General features: G+C 36.7%; 1 protein-coding gene across 8 annotated transcripts in view; it reads left to right on the forward strand.

The window, feature by feature from the left end:
* The window catches only part of LOC120626257, a 141,742-nt gene that overhangs the window by 76,238 nt on the left and 40,790 nt on the right, over positions 1-24,714 (forward strand). For all 8 annotated transcript variants that reach the window (XM_039893690.1, XM_039893683.1, XM_039893685.1 and 5 more), the window contains 2 exons: positions 16,776-16,963; positions 20,518-20,680. In XM_039893690.1, the coding sequence (XP_039749624.1) occupies positions 16,776-16,963; positions 20,518-20,680 (351 nt within the window). The remainder of the gene's footprint in view (positions 1-16,775; positions 16,964-20,517; positions 20,681-24,714) is intronic.

Here is a 24,714-nt window from a genome sequence, read left to right on the forward strand (position 1 = left end):
TTCTGAGTATAAGGTATGCTACCCTGCTCGACACACTTTCGACTTTTACAACATTGTTGACGAGAGACTTGTGGACGATAAACCCGACACCACCCTGTGACTGTTGGTCACCCTCCCGGTAGTAAAACAAGTTGCCGGATTCCAAGATTATCGAGTCCTCCCCCTCTCGCCGGACTTCAGACAATCCTATAATATCCCAGCGCAACTTGCTCACCACTTCTTCCAGCTCAATCACCTTTCTATCGGTCCTCAACGTGCGTGCGTTGTATGTTGCCAGGTCAAGTCGTCGGGGTTGGCAGCGGAATCTCTGCCGGAGATTCTTAACACCCCTTGCCCCGCCGTTACCATAACCGCTGCCAGAGCCAGGAATAGCGGGGCCGCCGGGAACTAGGGGCTGTGGTTTTTTTCTCCTTCCCATTAAAGATATGCCCGATAATGACCACGCTGGGCAGGCGGGTTGGTCATCGCAGGGCTAGACTGATCGCCCCGGCGTCGCTGCTGCCCGACACCGGTCTGTGCCATTTGTTCAGCCTAGCCAATTCGAAGTGGTTATACCGCCACTTGTCGGTCGCCAGAACCTCGTCGGTTAAACGGCAGGGTGCACCACGTGCAGGTGAGGTTGGCAATTTGGGAGGCTGACTGGTACTAGCCACACCCACTTACACCCTCGGATGGGCAGCGTTCGGGAAACTCCGTGCCATCTTTTCGTCAGAAATCCCTCAGTGCCTGAAGACGAAAGTCTTCGAACAGTGCGTGTTGCCAGTGATGACCTATGGCTCTGAAACATGGTCGTTAACTATGGGCCTCATAAGAAGGCTTAGAGTCACTCAGCGGGCGATGGAGAGAGCTATGCTCGGAGTATCTCTACGCGATCGAATCAGAAATGTGGAGATTCGTAGAAGAACCAAAGTTACCGACATAGCTCAACGAGTCGCGAAGCTTAAGTGGCAATGGGCCGGGCACATAGTTCGGAGAAAGGATGGACGTTGGGGTCCCAAGGTGCTGGAATGGCAGCCCCGTACTGGTAAGCGCAGCGTTGGTCGACCCCCAACGAGGTGGACAGACGACATTAAGCGCGTCGCAGGTAGCCGTTGGATCCAAGCGGCTCAGAATCGTGGAACTTGGAACTCCCTACAAAAGACCTATGTCCAGCAGTGGACGTCTATCGGTTGATGTGATGATGATGATGATGATTTAGAATTTTTAGAAGCTATATTACCCACCCCCGCGAACCTTATTGGAGGTGATTCATTGTAAAATCCGCTCGAAGATCATTTTTATATTACATATAGAACACTCTCACTAAATTTGGAGTCTATAGGAGCTATCGCTTGGAAATTGAAAATTTTCATTGTTAACGCCCCCGCAATCTTCTTTGGGGTGGGATATCGTAAAATTTGTTCATAAATCATTTTTACATCACTTATAGAAAATTCCTACAAAATTTGGAGCTTGTAGGAGCTTTAGCTGGAAAATTAAAAATATTAATTGTTAATACCCACCCCCGCAACCCCCTGTGGGGTGAGCTATCGTAAAATTCGTTCATAGCCTATTTCTACACCTCTTACAGAAGATTCCTACCAAATTTGAAGTCTATAGGAGCTATAGTTTAAAAACGGGAATTGTTCATTGTTAACGCCCCCGCAATCCCCTTTGGGGAATTAATTTCTTAAAATCTATTCATAGCTGACCTCTACATAGCAAAAGTAATATTCCTAGCAAGTTTCACGTTTCTAAGTCTTATGGTTCCCGAGATTTCGTGGTGAGTGACTATATAGATGGGAATTCTTCGATTATCATCGAAATTTTTAACTTTTTATCGGGCTTTTTTAAAATTTTCTTACATACAAAACTTTCTCCTGACAATTCTGAAGATAAAAAAAGCCTAATTGGTCCAGCCGTTCTCCACTACCGTGAGTAGATTCTTAGCTGATTGTAAAAAACCATAATCCGTTTAATACACTCTGTTGAAATCCATGAAAACAAAAGAATCAAGAGAAAATGCTTATCTTTTGTTTTTATTAGCGGGATAAATGTTCATAAAAGTAAAACAGCAATAAAAAAGTGAAGGAATGTTGGAATTCAAAAAATAGATAGCCATAAACCATCTAGGAAAAATTTGAATGGTGGTCCATTCGATGCGAAATTTTTCCTCGACACCGTATCGTATCGACACGAAACTACCAAGTTTCGTGTCGATACGATCAGTGGTTTAGGCGTGATTGAGCCTCAAACGAAGACCATTTTCATTATATATATATAGATTACTAGAGCAAAAAACTCATAACTCACATTTTGTACCAATTACATAGAAGGTGTCGTTAATTTGCGAAATTAAAACATACATATACAATTAAGATTAGAAATGGCACGTTGCAAAGCCAACATCTCCTGTGGATGCTCCGATGACAGAGTGAAATTTGAGTTGCAATTTTAAATAAGACGATATTAGAGCGTACATTTGTGTGATTTGTGCATTTAAAATTTAAACAATCTAAAGCTCTTAAATATCGTCTCGATTATTCAATTATAATGAGAACAAATACTCATACAATTAATAAACAAAACCATATAAAATTCGGCTCATTCTTGGGAATGCAATGACACAGGAAGACACAAGTAAACAATGAACATGTTAAAATTTTAATTAACAAAATTGATAATAAAACTGAAAATATGAACCTTTGATACCGTCAGACGGCATCCGTAGGAATCCAACTAAAAAAATGTGTAGAAAATTTTCACAGCTAAAAAGTTTGAAATGCGAAAAGCCAAGTTTTAATTAATTTAAAAGGGCGAAGTGTTTGCAACAATTTTACTAACCGAGATGAAATTAATGTCCCCGTAAGTGTTGTAATTACATAAGTCTTTATGTTGGAGTCTGCCTTTTTATATTTGGTAAAAGATGGCACCGTAGTTTTAAATGCGCTAATTTTTACACTTTAAAATAATCCGTCCTAATTATTTCTTCCCGGGCTTTGGTGCATAAAATTGTCACATTTGTCCACTTCATTTCAAGAAACTGCAATTCATTCAGTATCCTTTGATCAATATCGTTAGGTATGACTTGTAACTTCTCCATATATGGAAGCACTTACACATTGAACTTCGCTATTAATAATTGTAGTTCTGGTCAAAATGGAAATATGAGATTAATTACCGTACCAGTACCGTTTTAGCTTAACGCAAGCATCTGCTTGAGTTCGGAAAACGAAACTTCTCTTTTCTTGTATTTGAATGGTTAATAATAGTGGTAACACTTACTTATTAGGAAGTTCTTCGGTAATTCTTTCACCTGTAAGGCGATTATGTTCTGGAACAATCTGCCTGCTGAAATCTGTGGAAGTAGTTCCCTTCCGATATTTAAGAAACGTCTGAGTGATGGTATTTGAAGTAGATTCTATATAATTGTTTTAAATGATGTATTAAAATCTTCTTATATACATAATTTGTTATATTTATATATATATATATATATATTTTTTAATAATAAACAAATTTTCATATTACGTATATTTATTTAAATTATCTATGTATTTTCATCTATACATTTTGGTATTTATGTATATCTATCAACACTATTGGCACTATCCCGTTATCTTGCTGTAAGTCCTGTCTACAAGGTTGCCTGTCAGAGATTGCTTGCAGCAATAAGGCCGCATTTGCATGTCTACATTGTGTACTGTACACTCCTTACTGCTTATTTTCCTGTATGTTAAACGTGCAATAAAGTGTTTCTTCTTATTTAACCATATTATGTTTTATTAATTAACTGTTTTTCGTGTGTACTATTCAACTAGCCTTTAACGACTTTCTCCACTTTAACCGCAATTTTATCTTTCCTCGGATTCTAACTCAATATCCATAAATTTATTCGTTCATCAAAGCCTTGGTGTCGCCTCCTTTTGACGTGCAGGTACACGCGGTTGCTCTTTGATATGCCAACACAAACAAAAAAACTAAGCTGTGCATACGATAGCATTGTACGATACGCCATTGTACATCAAAAATTCCATATTTTTAGGGTTCTGTACTTAAAGGGTGAAACGGGACCCTATTACTGAGGACTATCTATACTATCGCTGTCTATTCTATAAAAGCTTGGGTATGAATTGCTCTAACTTCATAGCTCAACTTAACTAGACTGTGAAATGGTGATAACCAAAAAATAACCTGGCTAAGTTTGTTGTGGGCTATTCTTAGACCAGGGCGCGTTTGGAACCCTCCTATCTTTAGTTTTAAGTTATCACCATCATCATCACTAACATTAGTGTAAAATGTTAAATGTATGAAGACTTCATATGTGCCTGTTATAAGGTCTACATGTATAAAACATTTTTGAATTTGAATTTATACGTCTGTCGGTTTGCCATCAGGATGTATTCTATGAACCGCAGTAGTTAGACAGTTGAAATTTAAAAGATGGTAAAAAATATACATATATATATTATTTCGAATCACACAATCGAAAATAATAAAAAAAAATTCTTACCATCTTTAAGATGATGCCTTTTTTTTGCCGCTTTGACAATATAACAACGAATACTAAAAATCAGAATATACTAAAAATATTTAAGGGGGCTCCCATACAACAGACATGGCCTTTTTGCCAGTTTTTTTTAGATAAAGACACGGAACCCTTCGTGTGCGAGTCCGTCTCGCACTCGTGCGGTTTTTTATCACGGTGCCGATGCAAGAGCAATACTAACATACAGATATGGAAGATTGATTGTAGTATATATTGGTTCACTATTGTGTGTGTATTGTATTTACTTCGGTCTCGTTTATATATGAACCAACAAGGAATTTATGCTCTAGGTCCGCTAATCAGCGAGGCAGTTACATACAGACAACGGTGGAAATAAAAAGGATTTAAATATTAGAAAACAAAAAGCTGTGTGAGCACACAGGGTTCCCCTGAAAACCAGCGCCGCAGGTCGCTGCGGCTTCGTGCTGAGGCGGAACCCTAATTGTCCACATGCTTTTAGTTAGATATATTTTTGTATACAATTGTAAGCGATTTTGTGGACAAATATAAAATTTCATTTAATTTCATTTATTGACAGCTAATGATTTTCCAATTAAAGAAAAAATTGAATCGTCCAGAGAAGTTTTACCGTCATGTTTATTTTTGCCACCAAGTCGCATTGCTGTGTTTCGGTCTAAAGGGCGTGGTTGCCGGTGTAATTACAGGTACATGTGGCTTAAAACCTACGTCTCGGGTTTTCGGACACAGCGGCAATTTGTAGAACGTGTCCTTTGCATGCCCTGCGAAGCGTTGCTCTGTATGTAATCACCGTCCTTAACCCTTTCACTCCAATCGTCGCCTGAGCCGAGGTTCGGCCTCACATGAGGCGCCCTAAGGCTTCGCTTCTTCGAGCCCTAGGGTTCAAACTCTTCCTGGCAGAGCCCCATTTCGAGGCGCGCCAACAAGCCCGCGTTACGCTGTTAAAATCATTAGAGTTAATCAGCTACACACAATCCGAAAAAAAAAAAAAAAAAGTTGCTCTTATACGAGGTGTTTATGTTTGTTCATCAAATGTGTTTCAATATTGTGTCTAGTCTCTTTTTCTTCTAACCGCATTGTCTTACAACATGTCGTCAGCTTCCCTTTCGGGGGGTTCGAGTTGGATCCCTGTAACTCTAACTTTTCGGAGTTATGTGCGTTTTACATTCAATCAATATAATATCACTTGCTGTAACGGTACAGGAAAACATCGTGAGGAAACCGGCATTGCCGAGAGTTTAGAACTCGTGAACTCTTGTTCACGGCTTGTGAAGTCTACAAATCCGCACTTAGCCAACTTGGTGAATTACGGCCTAAATTCTTCTCCATCTGAGAGAAGACCCGTGCCCTATAGTGGGACGTTCGATCACAAACCCTTAGAATTATGTTTTCGTTTACCGCCAACTTTCAATTTCAAGGGGTAAGTTGGTAATCCCCTTTTAATAGTAAGGTCAGTAAATTTCCGTGTGCATCCACATTATACAACTTGTAAATGAAAACCGAAACATCACTTCACATGCTTTAGATGTACAATATTTACTGTCTCTGAGACTTATCTGTGAAACCGAAAGGATAAATTTTTTGAATAAACCGCTGTCATAGTTTTACTGAGAGAAATCAGATACAACCGTAACATCACATGCAAATTGACTCTCAAGTGACTCCTGTCACTTTATTAGATTCGCGTCGCGTACCGTAGGTCGGGCCTTGTATTTTTAACAGGGCTGGCATAACTAAACACTTTGAATTTGATTTTATTTTAACTATGACCCATCGACACTATTACAGAACAGAATAATTAAAAACTAAACTAAATCAAAATAACTTTCATGAAATATTAATATCCAATATACAAAAAGACATGTGGAATGTTTTCAATTAGTTTGCATGGAAAAATAAATATGTTTCTTTTGATTTTATATTTTTACAGGATTCCTTGTGAAATATACTTATGCACCCTCAGTATTCTTTACATGTTGTATAATTCGTTTACATGTTGTATAATATTGGATAGAAGCAGGCGTTACTTAACAATTATTCATTGTAAAGTCAGCATCTCCTGATGATGCTCCGGTTTCGGAGCGAAACGTGCGTAGAGGGTATATTGCCGAAGATCTGTTTGGTGTGGGGTATAAGGATTGAAGAAATTATAAATTACACCACACAGATTCTTCCTGCTTTTCGCGGAGTATAGCAAATTAAGCTTAATTTTGATAATGTTGTATAATTCCAGATTCTTTCGTAGGAGTTGCTCTCAGATTCATTGTTAATGGTGTCTGAGTAAGTATATAGGTATATCTGATCTCTCTCTATGGCTCAAGTATTAGACATGACGGACGTTTGGCGCAGTGCGCAGCGACCGTGCTAGCAAGGCTGTGGGTTCGTTACCCACTGGAAAATGTTTGTGTTATGAATATGAATGTTTATCAGTGTCTGGTTGTTTATTTCTATATTATAAGTGATTATGTATACTATTCATCAGTCATTTTAGTACTCATAAAATAAGGTACTCTTGGGGCTAGATGGAGATGTGTGTATTGTCGTAAAGAAAAATAAATAAAAAATATCTTATTTCAAAAAGAAAACAGAAAGTGTGTATCCCCGACTTTCAGTCAAAGATTTAATTTCAATTCTAAAATTTTCTAGCGACAATGTAAATAACTACTTCCATTTTTCAACGATCACAGTCGCCTCGATCGAACAATGAAAGGTTTTAAAATATAACCTCGCTAATTCTCTATATCATAATAGAAAGATGTTAATGGATCGGTAATGATATTTTAAATTTGTCGTTTATTGAAAACGGTATAATGCTTTTAGGGCGATCTGTTGATACGGAATGACCTATTTCTGGTTTACGACCGCATTTGCGGTTTTGGCAAATTACTATGAGCTCAAACATGGGCATTTAATTAAATAAAGTGTACATTAACTTTATGCAGAATCATTTTACACACTTTAACATAGGAACGTGGTTTTTTTTTACTTAATGTACTTAGTGAACACTCGTACTCGGTTCTACATGATAATGGTAACGATAACCGAATATTTTTCATCAGCTTACAGCTGGCTTATACTTGCAGAGGCCATTGTTCATACTACGCCATTTAAATTGTATCTACAAGAAACGTATGGTGTAATAAATACCTACATAAAAACAAATATGTTAATATGTACCTATTACGTTGTAAAGAAAAAAAAATTGGCTAATAAAGTGAACCAACGAAAAATGAATTTTTCTAGGGAATATAATTACTAAAAATGTATTTTTCTAGGGAATATAATTACTAAAACTAAAATTTACAACAAATATAAGCCGTTATAACTGTTCACTTATGGGCATCGTACCCAAAATGCTGGCGCTATTGCCCCTTTGAATTGCTAGACTTAGCCGTTGGGCTAAATAAGCGCCAACTCTTGGGTCACCAGATGCAAGACCAATTTTTGGGGCACGATTTTAATAAAAAATTTCGTGGCCGAAGAGCATGGGCCCAGAGTCTCAAACGCAAGCGCCGCCGCAACGTAGACCGTAGTCATTACAAATAACGGAGTATTTACGGCGCTTAAGCATAAATAAAAAATCCTTCTTAAATACGTATTAATTCCGGCGCTACTGAGTGAATTTGGTGGTAACATTACGTCACATTGCATCATTTTCATGAATGCTAAGAACTCATGTTAGTTGTGTCCTAGTGATGCCGTGTCTTGTGTAATATTTTGATTTTTATCATATCAACGTCGATAACACTATCTTCTTTAGTACAGCGGTATATAATATGTTTTGTATTGTTTCACTTAAAATAACAGATATCTAATAGCTTTCCAATCACCATAACACAGCACTGGTTGTAAGATACTACGATTTTTAAATTACATGGAGCAAACGTAAGTTGAAGTTGCAGATAAACCGACCAAGTACGAGTTAGGACTCTGGCCAAGTACCATAACTTCCATAACTTGGAAGGAAACATGTAATTCAAATTGTATTGTTTTGATTAAAAATAAATGTAACCCTTTCGTTTTGTACAGCAAAAGAAAGATCGTAAACTATTTAGTATTATTATTAATTGCTAAAAATGCGATTTTAGTAATAATAGAGTGTTTTGTGATAGAATACCGTCGTACTTACTTTTGATACGCTGAATTTCGGTAGATGTTTGTGTTTCGGTAGATGTACTGAATTTCGGTCTGAAGGATATGGTTGCCGGTGTAAGGCACGTCCGGCTAAACCTCAGATTGATGCATACAAAACTGCACTACGAAGAACGTGTTTTTTGCATATCCTGTGGAGTCTTGCTCTGTTTAGATGCGTTAGTGGTTGCTGTCTATCATCATATCATCGTCAACAGCCTATTACAGTCCACTGCTGCACTAAAGGACTCTCCCCTCGGCCATTCCCATAGTCGCTTCTCCCGCTGGAAACAAAGGGGTGGTGGCAACTGTATTCTGATCTGATGTCACCACACGGCATCAGGTTTTGATATTATTCAGTCCATAGTAGTATAACTTAATAAGGGGCCGTCCATAAATTACGTGAGGTGTTATTTTTTAATTTTCTAACCCACCCTGGTGAGATTTTATTCAACCCTCCCCCATTCCCGAATCTCACGTGAGATTTTTCAAAATTTGTTTGTCTTACAAAACGCGTTAGATAGTTAATGTACAAAGACCAATGGACAAAAATAGTAAGTATTAATTTTTTTGTTTCAATCACAAAAAAATTGCGTGGTATTTTCCGAGACCCCCGTCTCTCCAACGTAAGATTAGATGAGAATTAACTTGACCCCTCCCCCCCCTTAAACATCTATCTCATCTATCATATTAGATGTACTATCAAAGTAGTACACCTAAATAATACTTCAGACATCTTTATTGCGTTTAACTATAAACTTGATTTTTTTAACAATATTAGAACATGGTCTTCTTATATTTATATAAGTTACAACTTGGCTTAACTATTTTTCGAGGAAAAAGGCAATGACACACGGAGTGACCCAATATGTTCCGTTTTCCAATATGAGGTTTGGAACGCTAAAAGAGTTCAACAAAGCACACGAAATGTTTCGAAAAAATTCGTAACCTGCAGCATTTTTAAATTACATGGAAATAGTGTAAGGTACATAGCCCAGAAAAAGTGTTCAACTTTTAGTTCCATGTGCTCGATGTGAGTGGAAAAAAATATAATATCAAGAAAATGTCTGTAGCAACTTTAAATTGCTATGACCCAGTTGACAGGCGCGCTTGTTACATCTCTATTAACGACGACGATATTATTTCGAAATGCAACACAATTTTATTTTTCTGTCTTTATGTTGGAATTTAATATTTGCATACCTATCTTAATCAAGATAGAAACCGATTTTACTTTGACATTATATTTTGTGGCATGTACAGCGAAATCATCAAATTCGTAAGAAAAAATAAATCTATTTAATTACATAATAGTTTTTTGAACAGGGATAAAACACGTATACAACTCATGGGATATTTTTCTATGTTCTCGTTTTTCCATTAATGTTATAATGTGTATAGTGATGTGATGGTTCAAAAGAAGGAGTAAAATTAATTGTTTTGTTTAGGTACCTATGAAAGATGTTTAGTAATTTTATTAATTATTAAACATTAAAAATAAAGAAATTATTATGCAAGTATCAAAACCTTAACAGGTGTTAGTACTAATAATCTGTTTAATATTAATATAATATCATACTGTACCTACTGCACTACACCTTACTGCACTGTATTGACGGCCGACTGGCGCAGTGGGCAGCGACCCTGCTTTCTGAGTCCAAGGCCGTGGGTTCGATTCCCACAACTGGAAAATGTTTGTGTGATGAACATGATTGTTTTTCAGTGTCTGGGTATTTATCTGTATATTATAAGATAAAAATATGTATTATATTCATAAAGATATTCAACAGCTATCTTAGTATTCATAACTCAAGCTACGCTTACTTTGGGGCTAGATGGTGATGTGTGTATTGTCGTAGTATATTTATTTATTTATTATATTTAACGTGTTGAAGCCTATTGAATAATTGATAAATAAGTCTTCTAAGTTATGTGCATTCAAGCAACAAGATACCACTTGCTTCAACGATGAAGGAAAACATCATGTCGAACCTGCATGCCGGAGAGTTTTCCATAATGTTCTTAAAGGTGTGTGGAGTCCACCAACTGGGCCAGCGTGGTGGGCTACGGCCCTAACATATTCTCATTGTGGAAGGAGACCCTGTAGTGGGTCGGTAATATATTTGATATTATTCTTTTTTGAAGTATATTGTCTTTAGCAAAAAATATATTATCTACTTAAAAAAATCATTTTTTTTTTCCTACAGTTTATGGGGGATAGTTGATTAAACTGCCTGGTTGGTCTATTGGTTAGCATTTTAACTGCAGATCACAAGGTCATGGGTTCGAATCCTGGGTAGGGCCAAAACTAGGTAATGGGTTTTTGTGTTGAAAATAAAAATGTATTCTCAGTACCAGCTTGAAGTTTTCAATTGTTTTAAGCCCCTATTCCCGGTTATTATAACTAATGGATTCTAAAAACCTCTCTACCAAGTGAGAGGAGATTCGTGCCCGAAAGTGGGACGTCAATAGACTGAGGGTGGTACGTGGTTATAAATAAAATAACAACTTTATATGCGTTTATAGACTGAGAACTGAGGAGAAAAGCTTTGCAAAAGTATTTTTTGCAACTTTTTCGCAGAGTCCGCGTAAATAACCGACGAGTAGATAAAGTTTCGCACTGCGTCCGCATTTGTGACGTGAATCCATAATGTGACTCGAGAAGAAAGTTAAATAATCGGCTTCGTTTTGTGACTGTCATTTATAATGAACACGGAGGGCAAATTGACCAATTATTTAATGTTGCTTTTTGACATTTTTTATTCCGTATTTATTTCAAAGTAAAGCTCAGTAATTTCAGAGATAAGGAAGAGGTGCTTATCGACTTTTGTTTTTCAAAATGCCGCCCTAACTTCAGACCATACAAATAATTCTATAGGACATAATTTCCCCAGTACCAGCCCGGAGTTAGGAAATCTGTTGTTTCCAATTCTGAACCCCAGAGAGAACGTTAAGCTGTCGGCCCCGATTATAACAAGTGGTAATAAACGTCATAGCCCATAGATTAATACCGTGTGGTGACTGATAAGAACACAGTTGTCCCCAGCCCTCCTGTACCCGCGGTTGTCGTACGAGGCGACTTAGGGAATGTAACAGAAAACAGGCAGTATGGTTCTCAGTTCTCAGTACTACCATGCACCTACTGCGATCCTTAACCCGTTTGCCCAGCGTGGTGATTATTGGATGAGGCTTTTGGTCCTGCAGTGGACTGTTATAGGCTATTTGATTTACCATTAGTTGCTTCTACTACTAATTACATACAGATTCACACGGAACCGGGACCTTATGACTACTAAGCATTAGGTACTTAGGAGTTCTTCATAATATTCTTAAGGATGAAATATACCTATTCATACCTGGCCACCATTGTGAACTACGGCCTAAACTCTTCTCATTATGCGAGGAGACTCCTGCTCCTTCGTGGGTCGATATTCAGGTGGTAATAAATAATAAATAAAATAATAAGTGAATATACTACGACAATACACACATCGCCATCCATCCCCAAAGTAAGCATAGCTTGTGTTATGGGTACTAAGATGACTGATGAATAATATACATAAATACTTATTATATATAGATAAACACCCAGACACTGAAAAACATTCATGTTCATCACACAAACATTGTCCAGTTGTGGGAATCGAACCCACGGCCTTGGCTCAGAAAGCAGGGTCGCTGCCCACTGCGCCAATCGGCTGTGAAATGTAATGAAGAAGAAGGAATTAAAATATCACTTGCTTTAACGGTGAAGGAAAACATCGCGAGAAAACCTGCATGCCTGAGAGTTCTCAAACACACGTGAAGTCCGCCAATCCGCACTGGGCAACCGTGGTGGACTACGGCCTAAACCCTTCTCATTGTGGGAGGAAAATCGTGTTTTGTTATACCCGGGGTTTATATGATGATGATTCCTCCCCTCCGATGTCGTCGAGCCCTGGGGCTCTTCTTATGGCGAACTCTCGCGCTCGCCCCACTCCCCCAATGACGCCGTAGAAACCCATCAGGTGGCTATCGGCAAGTGTCCTTCCGAAAAATGAAAAATTAAATTATGAATTAGTAATGTTGAAAGGTAGTTTTGGACAGGAATTTAAAATTTTATCATTTTGTATTTTGGGTCTATCGCTGCTCTTGTAAATTATAACTATCGAATGCAAGAGACGTAAAGAAATTAATAAAGTATGCTTAAATCTTTTTAATTTTATTTATGTACTATTTATTTTATTATGTATGTATGTATGTACAAGTGTGTATCCACAACACACCACGCACTTAAATTCACCCGTAGTAACGGATGCGGGCGGGCATGGATTTCTCAATTTCGCCCTAATTGAAATCGTTTTAGCTCACTTCTAATTTATTTACGTCTCCCTTTGATGCCAACGCGCGAAGCCAAACAATTTGATAAATAAATAATCAATTATCTCGATTTGTTTTTAAATCGCGACGAACGTGGCATATTTTATGGAATGAAAGCAGATTCTTTTCAGCGGCATTTCAGAAAATATTTCTCGTTATGGGATTTTCCCTAGCACACATTCAAGGTTTATTTTATTTTATTTGATTCGCACCGTTTTTGATTGCTATCATTTTTTTTGTTAAAGTAAACTAACCTAATGCCACGTAACTATTAGGTAATAAAATTACTCTAGGTTAAATGTTTTGTCTTTTTAGACACGCCTCTTAGACACAAGTCATTTTTCAAACCGCCGCATAATAATAATGAAACTCTTATTACACACCGTACAATCAAAGGTAAAAATTGTAAACTATCATAGAGTCTAAGGGCGGCCTTATCTCTGATAGTTTTCTCTTCCGGGCAATCATTAAAGGAAATATAAAAGTAACATCGGTAGTTGGTGCGAAGATAAAATACAATCAAAAATCGATTAATTAGTTATATGAAATACTAGCTGATTCCCGTGACTTAGTCCGATTTGTCCTGAAATTAAAAAAAATACTCAAGGGACCGCCTACGCCTAACTCCACCAGAACCTCAAAATAAGTACCTACCATGATGTTTACGTTATATCACAATAAAACAGAAATAGACACACACCTGAAGTTTTAGATATACTGTTAAAACTTCTAAAAGTTAGTAAGGTGATTTAAGCGAATACCCGAGGCTTTGTCTGAATTTTGTCAAACGACGCTATTAGATCCGTATAGCTACATTCATAGCAGTAACTATTAGACAGTTAAAAATATTTCTTTATTATTTAAAAAAAGCAGTTGAAATCATTTCTGCACATAGTTTCACACACTCAAGCAGTTATTAATTTAAAAGAAACATAAAGCGTAGTTTATATATGACATATGATTTTAAATATTGTCAAATGTATGTGTAAACAATAATTTTGCTAACCCAGCTGTACCCATTGAATCGGATAATCACCAAATTCAATTCAGTTCCACAATTAATTAATTAATGAAACGGGTACACCGTTTATTCTAACTTAGTACAATATTATGTCGACAAAGTGTATCTAACCCAATTTGTTCAAAGCGACCGAATAAACACGAGTCGATTGTCCGCGTTAGAGAGATTTATAGAGTGATCGTAAAATGCAGCAGTGTATAACCGGTCAAATTGAATGTAGCTGGGTCCGGACGCGCGTAATGTGAAATGTAATGTGACGCGAAAAGTGTGCACACTATATGTCTACAAGGTGTTCGAGTTGATCTACACTGTTTTTTTACAATTAGATTAGGTGGAAAGTGTATCCTAAGATTTAGCGCGCTTCTAGCGAAACTACCTATTCGCTCTTATATCATTATATATGTATTTTCAGTGCACATACGTAAAGATACCTCAGAGCTCAATGGTAAAAAGGTGCCGTAGGAACGATATCATATAGTTCTTAAATATAAAAACATCTTGTATAAAGTTTTTTTAACCATGATATGGATGAAATTGATTGAGTGTGTTAATTCTGTCTGCTAAAGAGTTCTGTTCTCTATCTGTTATGATATTCACCAGATCGTCACCAAATTCTGACATAGATAAACATAGAAAACTAAATTATCCCGCAGGAACCCAAATGTTTTTAGGAAAAAAATAACTCTGAGTATCATCTATAAGTGTACTAAATTTCACTATGCATTATCAGATATATTCTCAATACCTACCGTCCGAATATTGGCGTTGCATTGCATACCGTAAATTACATTACACGCGTTTGGACCCGGCTAAACCTAACATAATTCAACTCGGCTTGCAATATGACGTATAAGCCAGCTTAGACTATACTGCTAAATGTAGTAACTATTACTCTATATTAATAAATAATAGTAAAAGTATGGTAAACTTACTATAAAGGCAGTAAATACAAATATCTTCTTAATATTTATAGTAAACTTAAGATTTTCCGACACCATGAAAATAATTATTTAAATCCAACATAAAATAAATACTACATTCACTACAGTTCATACAATAATTGAAATATATTTGTATGTTGAATGTTTTAGTACGGAAGGCAAAGATACATTTTTATTTTTAATTTACAATATGTGTAATGTCATAGTATAAAAAAAAAACATTATTATTAAGTAAAAATAAGTAAGTGTTATGATTTATTTTAGAAATCTACGCTTCTTATAATAAAAATATATCAAGAATAACTTAGCACAATTAAACTTGGAAGACTTTTCAAAGGTTTACGGGTGTGAGTACGTACGCGAGATGCTTCGTCATCCATTCTTTCAGCTTCACTTCCTTACTTACTTAATGAATGTCAGTGACTCAACTCGTTGATTGCGGTTCACCTAGCTTTTACAATAAACATACTATGATGAATTTTTATTTATTTTAAGAGATGAGATGCTAACTTTATTTATTTTAAGCTAAATGTTTTATTTGATTTCGCTTGATTGTTTAAGTTACCACTCAACAAATACCTCATTAAAATTCAACCAAATTCAAAGCAACCTTTCGTAAGAAGGTTGATTAAACACATATCTTCTTCATTTGTCTTTCAAGATAATATTTTTACAGCTTTAGTCATAATGCAATTTATAATCAACTTAAATTAACACTGAGACATCAGTTAGTACAATTATGAAATGCAACTCGAATCGATCGAAATGTTCATCAAGAATTATCTTAAACGCCAGGAAAGTGGACGGTGTTTGGTAAGAAATCCTTAAGAGCTATGCTAGCGCGAGCTTCTTATGCGGTTTAACATAAAACAACTGGCACCTGTCAATACAATTAAGGGATAATATACTCTACCAACATTCGTTCTGGCAATCCGGTTAAAAAAATATAATATAACTCCTCGTAGTATTGCTTTAAAATTCTTGCTTTAACGGCGAAGGAAAACCTCGTGGGGAAATCTGCATGTTCATTTGCAGTGTTCTCTACTACGGCCTAAACTCTTCTCCTTCTGAGCTCCTCTCAGAAGGAGAAGAGTTTAGGTAGTTAGTGTAGTTTAGTAACCGTGCCCTGTAGTGCAGGGTAGAGGGTTGAAAATGATGATGATGCATAAACTCTGTATCTATGTAAGATCACATTATTAATGTTGTGTTTAAAAAGGTTTTAGCCGACACAAAGGGCAGTGCCATCTTAAACTTGTGTCATCTTAAACGTTCAAAACTGCTTTCGATCCAACGTTTGAGAGGAGCGGTATTTTTCCGAATAACTGCGAAAATTCGTTCTACACAAACATACCAGACGCTTGACAGTATCAATACAGTTCAAATATTTATTTATTTAGTAAATACACACCCCGGGAAGACCTTTTAATAGTCGTAGAGCTTTTTGTGACAGAGCTCGTCCGGGGAAGTACTAGAGCCATGAATAATTTTTGACGCTAAGCAGCATTTTTGCTACTTGCAATACTGTGTTCTGGTCTGAAGGTTGTGGTTGCCGTTTTAATTACATGTCCACATGACCCAGGCCTGAAATTGTTGGTCATTATTGTTGGCTTGTTGCAGGATGTGCTCCCTGCATGCCCTGTGAAGTGTTGCTCTGTTTATAGGCGATGGTTTTCCACTTAGCATCTGGGGGACCATCTGATTCGTTCGTCAATTATTACTATAAAAAAACCATACAGTTGCCCAATTCGAATTCCCAGGACGTTTTCATACATAAAACAAATTGGTATAGATAGTAATCAAATTGTTTTTTTTCCAGCAATTTGGAGGCCCGGAGCACCACCTGGGGGCGAGGCCCCTAGTGCTCCAAGCCCGGGGGCTCCGCCGCCGCCTCCCCCGCCTCCTGTGTGGACTCCTGGCAGTGCCACTGCGTCCCCACAAACGCTGAGGAAGTCCTTCCGCCCCGTACACTTTGAAGATACGCCTCCGCCAAGGCGAAAATTCGAGGTAAGCTTTTGGACTCCTGACACTACCGGTGTGCACTATTGGTAAACTTGGTCCAAAAAACTGTTATATTAGGAACCAATGAATGCGAAAAAGAAGTAGCTTTATACGACATCGTTACCTTAGGTGTATATACGATACAGTGTCACTTTAAAGATCCGCTGCCCGTAAGCACAGAAAAGAGAAAATCTACGTAACCGCTAGACGGAAGTTTGGCTAGAACATTGTCATAAGTATAGATATACATATATTTTAATTCCTAAACTAAAACGGTAGCGAACTTATCTGTTAAGGTTATGGCAGTCATTTAAACTTATCGGTTTCTATCGGAGTCGTACCAAAACGCTACCATCGCATCGAACATCGAAAACTGCCAAATAAACCCAGGGTACTACTTAAAGTTACTATACAATTAGTGCATACTCAACGAAAAGGCTTCTTGGAAGCAGGCTTACGTTTCAAAAGTTCTTACTAGGCCTACTAAAAAAATGTTATTAGAACATTTAGATAATAAGACAGAAGTGGCATTTAATTCAGTACAGTAATAGCATTCGTTCCGGGCTTTCAGGGTTGAGGGCTTATGAGGGATACCTTTTAGTGGATACTGCTGTTGTACAATAATTTACCTGAGATAATCTCAGGTAAATTATTGTAATCGTTAACACTAAAAGTTTACCAATATTTAAAAGACTAGTTATTGAACATGTACAAAATACCGTTCAGTTAAGTTAGTGTGACCTCTTTCTTATAAAACGATTTGTATTATCGCTCGCTACCTTTTTCTTTAACCACCCGCAAAATTTTTTACTTTTAAATAATATGTAAAACACTTTGAAATTTTGTATCTACTTATTTTAAAATATTATTGTATTCTCGATTTAAGTGAACTATTGTGTTCTTTTTGAGAAATAAATTTCTTTAAGCGGAATTCCACTCGGATTATACCGCGGGTATAAGCTAGTGTATAAATAAGTCGATTAAATTACTCTACTGCAAAGTCAACCCAAAGGGCATTTGTCAATTAAGTAATTATCCTTTCCAAAGGCGATATAATAAAATAGAAAAGGTCTCTATTCAAACAAGAAGGAAACAATGGGTACTTTTGTGGTTTCTCGTATATTTTAACTTAATTAGAAATTCGGGTCCCTCGTCGTGCGCCCTTTCATTTATTTTAAAATAAAGTTTATGGACAAAAATACGGTCATATAATACAATTAGTAATTGTCAATGCTTAAAACATTCTATAACTCCTATTCCAAAGGAGAAGCCCAACCATATAATAGGTGTGCAATGTAAATTTCATAAATATTGATTTTAATGTGGTCGCGAATTATGCTCGCCTTAAGAAGCTTAGTGGAAGTCGATGTTTTGCTTCACCGTTGAAGCAATTGTTATTTTAGTTACTTAAAACGCACATAACTTAGTAAAAGTAAGGGTACGTGCTAGTATTTGAACTTGGCTCCCCCGAAAGTGTAGCCATAGTCTAGCCACCAGGCTAACATAACTTCATGAATACAAAACCGCGCATGGCGGGCGTATGGCGGGTGGAAATCTCTACAAAAGACTTATGTCCAGCAGAGGACGTCCTTCGGTTGCGATGTTGATATAACCTCGGATACTGTCCATATTGGGCCATAGGGCGATAAGGCTCCCAGAAAGAAAGGATAAGGGAGTTCCTTCGCTTCGCCTCTCTACCGTTCACCCAGCTCGGAGCTCGGATGTGCTCCACTTGGTTTCGATCTTTTGCTAAGAGTGGAAGAAGCGATGCGTGTACAACTAACTAAACAAAGCTCAGGTTACCAGCCCATGGTAGCGTGAAAATTGTCATGCCGAATTCTAAATCGTGCTCATTCGAGCAAGTATTGTGATCCGTTGCTTGAAGCACACAAATTCCTCAGACGTGGACTGGATGCATTATTAATAAACCAAACTTAACCGCTAAGAACCAAACTCCATAGTCGACCGCAAAAACTTGGGTTTTGCTTATTTACATGGCGAAAATTAGCAGAGTAGTTATATACCCTTGTCTCCGTACATTGTTAAAAAGTCATCATGTAATTACGGTACATCAAGTTTTAAAAGCTACGGCAAAGTAAAAGTCGCGCAGTGCCTATAAACTTTGCTGATAGTTTAGGTGAAACTTCATAGAATCATTATTTCATTTTGGTAAGACTTTCAGTCGATATATATATCACAGCGGTGATAGCCAAATGGTAAGGACCTCGGCTACACTATCGAGGGGCCGTGTTCGAAGAGGGATTCGTGCTGGGGCACGCACCTCTAACTTTTTTATGTGCGTTTTAACCAATTAAAATATCACTTGCTTCAACTTGCGCACTGCGCCAGTGTGGTGGACTACGGCCTTAAACATCCTCATTGTGGTAGGAGACCAGTGTCCTGCAGTAGGCCAGTAATGGGTTGATTTGATAATATTTATAATATAAACAGTGGCGTGCACTTCATACATGCACAAAAGCACTGCATACCCTTAAATTGATATATATCTCGTATAGCAGGAGGATTTTTGCCGTTTTATGCAGTACTCCTGCTGTATGCATACCCCTGGTAAGAAACTAAGTGCGCACCACTGTATATAAACATATATACTCACTATAAATCATAATTTATCTTCATTATCCAAGGGGACCCGGGAACAGAAACCAGGAATCCATGATCAGAGTAGGTAATGACCACTAGACCAACAAAGTAGTTCATAGACGTAGCTACAAACAATTTTTCACTAATTAATAACTTATTTGCACACATTTGAGATTATCCACACCATTATGCAGTGTGGTGATTGCAGATTAGAATACAGTTGTCCCCTTCTTGCCTCTTCCCATGGGTGTCGTACGAGGCGACTTAGCGAAAACAACGGGAAACGAGCAGCAGCGTACTCTGTCTTACCACTACCATCTACTGCAATCACCATTCCGTCTGCCCAGCGTGGCGATTATGGGCAGAACCCTTCCTTCGGAATAGGCCTTTACTCCAGCAGTAGACTAATACAGGCCGATGATGATTGATGGTCGATGTGATTATCCAGTGCTTAAACGAGCGTCAGAGCTCTTTTTACGTTATACACCGCGACTTCGTTTTGATCAAACTAGTCACGGATTTAGACATATCTTATATATATGGAGATTGTCTATTAGGTACACATAAACAATCTATATATATAAAACAAAGTCGTGTTATTTACATCATTTATAACGTGAGAACGGATAGACCTAAATTCATTATTTTTTATTTGTTGGATTTCTATTAGTCCGGAATATAATAATATTTATCAATAACAGAATATACTTATTTAAAATAAAAACAATAGCCTAGCCGTTCATTAGTAACAAAACCCAACTGACAGCGCACGTCATGTGGTCTTTAAACGTAGAACGGTTGATGTGACCTATAGAGAGTTACATTAATCCGGTAAGATAAGTACTTATTGTACTTATTTTACGTATTATACCTAACAAATACCTAAAAAATATTAAGGCGAAATGAAATTCGCTGGGACAGCTAGTTACTTATATGAAACATTTAATTTAATATTTCAGAGTTCTGATCAGAACGGGTGCACCAGCGGCTCGGAGAGTGAGGGTCGGCTTCGGACGTCACAAAGCGCGCCGGCAACAGGCCTCAACACCTTAGGATCATCCACATCGAGCCGCTTGCCTCGAGCCCAGAATCCCACGGTCACCTTACTACAGAAAGCGCGAGGTAAATAACCGTATTCCTTTAGTAGCTCGACTCTTTAATGCTTCTTACTTTCAGTGTCTCATGCCTTTAGTGCCTCGTGCCTCTAGTGCCTCGTGTCTTTAGTGTCTCGTATCTTTAGTGCCTCGTGCCTGAAGTGCCTCGTGCCTGAAGTGCCTCGTGCCTGAAGTGCCTCGTGCCTTTATATATTTTGTTGTTTATTTAGAAAACTTTATTGCATGAACTGTGAAATAATGCAAGAAACACACAAGAAAAAGAAAAAAGTTAATTTAAAAAGAAAATATATTCAAATACAGTTGTGTGCTAAGGCGGTCTTCTTGCAATAGAAATCTCTTACACCCTTATAACTATATATTTTTTAAATTATTTATTGATACGAAAAGTAAAACAAACATTTTAAGATAATAATTAAAATTACTAATAATAATAAAAATACTGGTTTGTGCGCTTATAAAAAATAATAAAGGTTGCATAAAACCTTCTAGAAAGGATTTTTCCGTTATTGAAAAATTAACCTCAAAAATGTAATTAGCTTCAGTTATTAAATATTTCGAAATTGCTGCTTGCCAATGAGTTTGTGTAAGTTCATGAACAAAAAGATCATAATTTATTCACGCCCATGCTTCTGAATTGAGGGTTGATTGCCGTCAAACTTTTATAAATAGAAAATGGAGTTTCCCTTTAATTGTAAATAATGGCGAACGCAATAATTGCGTCTTAAAACCTTAACCTGAACCCGTGGATCCATCTTATTTACCTACTAAATTGCATGTCCTACAATTTGCGTAAATATTATTTGTAGGTAATACCTATTCGTCTCGCTCATCGCAACCGTCGCTTACAACTAATAATTATTTATGTCAATAAAAAAATCACTACACGTTACATCACCTACTCTTCACCTTTATGGGTTATACAAATTACCTAGACAGGTATTTTATTTAAATTTAGCTGCACATTTTAACGTATGTAACTTAAAAAACATAGGACTGTAACAACATGGTAATTTGGGAATTTATATCTTCTGAATTTTCTCTCTGTCTGATGTGGTGGGAAGCGTTAGTTACGTGGTTAGTGCCGCTAAGCGATTTAGTGTTCCGGTGCGATGTGTAGTAGAAACTGATTAGAGGTATGACTACTATGCTAACTAACAGGTTAGCCCGCTACCATCCTAGACTGCATTATCACTAACTACAGATGCGATTGCAGTCAAGGGCTAACTGGTAGTGGAATAACAAAAAACATTTTAATCCGGGATTGCCGCTAAAAAGTATTCTAACTTTATTATACTTGATGCGGTGATAGCACAGTGGGTAGGAGCTTGCCGTCACTTCCGGGGGGCCGAGTTCGAATCCCAGCCATCTCTATCTTTTCTAAGTTATGTGCGTTTAAAGTAATTAAAATATCACTTGCTTCAACGGTGAAGGAAAACATCGTGCGGAAACCTGCATGCCTGAGAGTTCTCAAAGATGTGTGGAGTCCACCAATCCGCACTCGGCCAGCGTGATTGACTAAGGCCTTAACCCCTTCTCATTGTTACGGAATTAATTATGTTCGGTATCTCCGTTTGTAAACTATAAAATAATACAGTTATCTAATAAATAATTTAATCTATTACCTCAAGAATGTTTACGCCAATGACAGTTTTATTTACCTCCTAATTGCTTTGAATCAGCCCTAATCCATCCCTCGGTAATTTCAAGCCTGTATCCCTTTCAATGTATTTAATAATGTTAATTATACTACAAATTTTCCGACCTAGTTAGCCGCATTCATTTTGAATTGGATGGGATAAAGGAGTTCGTAGATTGTTCGCTATTCACTAATTTGATTATATTGTAATATTTTAACATTTTTGTATAAGGGTGAAGGTACTCCATTATACCTAACGATGAGGTTGACATTATATACAATATTATTCTGTTTCATATTACGGTATCAATTTGTGTAGGTATCGAAATAATCCAAGAAAAATACTTTATTTAAAATGGTAGTGAAAAGCTTCCAAAGAAAAAGGACACATCGGGCAATAGCTGACAGGCTGGATAGTCTATTTAAAGCACACTGGATGGCAGCATTAGTATGTAGTAACATTAATTATATTAACTAACATAGGTATTAAGTTTATTGTGAATGTTCGATTCACATGGACCTTTGTAGTCCAAAATAAATGCAATACAATATAATACAAAAGCTAGTTTTTATAAACAAAAACGATTTCATACTAAAAACTTGCTTTTTCGGGAACCCGCAATATTTGATAGGAACTCTAACACGTTAATCCGCTACCTTGGACTGCATCATAACTTACATTATCGAAATAATCCAAGAAAAATACGTTTTTTAACATGCTAGTGAAAAGCTTCCCAAGAAAAAGGACACATCGGGCAATAGCTGACAGACAGGATAGTGTATTTAAAGCGCACTGGATGTCAGCTTTAGTATTTAGTAACATTAATTATATTAACTAACACAGGTATTCAGTTCATTGTAAATTGAAAACATGAACCTTTGTAGTCTGAAATAAATGCAATATAATATCCTTTTTTTACAATGTCCTTTTTCTTCGAAAGCTTTTGACTACCATTTTAAAAAACGTATTATTCTTGGATTATTTCGATACCTATACAAATCGATACTGTAATATGAATCATAATAATATTGTATATGATGTTGGCTCATCGTTATAATAGAGTATCTTCATCCTTATACAAAAATGTTAAAATATTACAATATAATCAAATTAGTAAATAGCGAACAATCGACGAAAAGCTAGTTTTTTATGAACTAAAACGCTTGTATACACTAAAAACTTGCATTTTTTGGGAACGCGCAATATTTGATATTAACCGTAACACGTTAATCCGCTAATATCTTGGGCTGCATCATAACTTACCACCAGGAGAACGGCTAACTTGTAATAATAAAAAAAAAACTTTTCCTCCATTTTGGACGTTATTGAAGCTAATATGACATATCAGGATAATATCAAAGTATAGCAAATTAAGCTTAATTTTCATAATTTATTAAAGATTTCCTCAAAGTAACGCCTGGTTCTATCCAATATAATATTAAAAGTTTCTAAATAACTGAAAATTACAAAATATCTATGTTATCATACTTGGGGTTAAGGAATACAATTTTGAGCTGGTAAGCTGTGCCTAAGTGTAAAGAGTTTACAGGAAGCAATCGAAATCGGGTCAGCAATTAAGCCAAACATATGAACATATTGAAATATCCCTACTAATATTATAAATGTGAATGTAAGTTTGTTTGTTACGCTTTCACGCAAAAACTACTAAACCGATCATCATGAAACTTTGTACGCATATTCCTGAAGGTATTAGAAGTAATATAGGATGCTTTTAATCCCGAAATTAAGTTCTTTTGCGAGAGGGGACTAAAGTGTTTGACGATTTTACACCATAACACCGTCAAATGATAACCGACTTAAATAATTACTTACTTACTTTTTTTATATAAGAGTACACAACTTAAAAATTTCAGTAGAATTACGCCTAAAGTGAATGCCACATGTCTATCGAACAACAAAAACAAACGCAGACGAAGTCGCGGGCAACAGCTAATATATTAAATTTTACTCTATATTATTAGATTTATTTTTGGCATGTAAGAAGTAAATAATTTATCTCCACCAAGTTCCCCATACAATCCTTTATTCGAAATCTGCTTTCATAGACATCGTAATAAAATGTATTGATGGTAAATGTATCAGAAAATATTATCTTGCGACGTCCATACAATGCGAGTCCGTAATATCTAAAGATGTCAATATACAGTTTGAAATGGAGAAAAAATTTACGATTCCAACTTATTACAACTGAATTAACGTCTGACAAGGGTCCAGCTTTGTTATTGATGTTAAACAGCCTTACATTATTGATCACCGAGTGCCTAAATATAGTTATTGCAGTACTTAGAAAGTGTGTAACAATTTACGTATCGTCCTAAATACGTAAAATGTTATACCAATCTCTAGCAAATGATGTAAATTTTCTGTTGTTTTAGTTGTTTTC

The sequence above is a fragment of the Pararge aegeria genome, chromosome 9, assembly GCF_905163445.1.
Source record: "Pararge aegeria chromosome 9, ilParAegt1.1, whole genome shotgun sequence".
NCBI lineage: Eukaryota > Metazoa > Arthropoda > Insecta > Lepidoptera > Nymphalidae > Pararge > Pararge aegeria.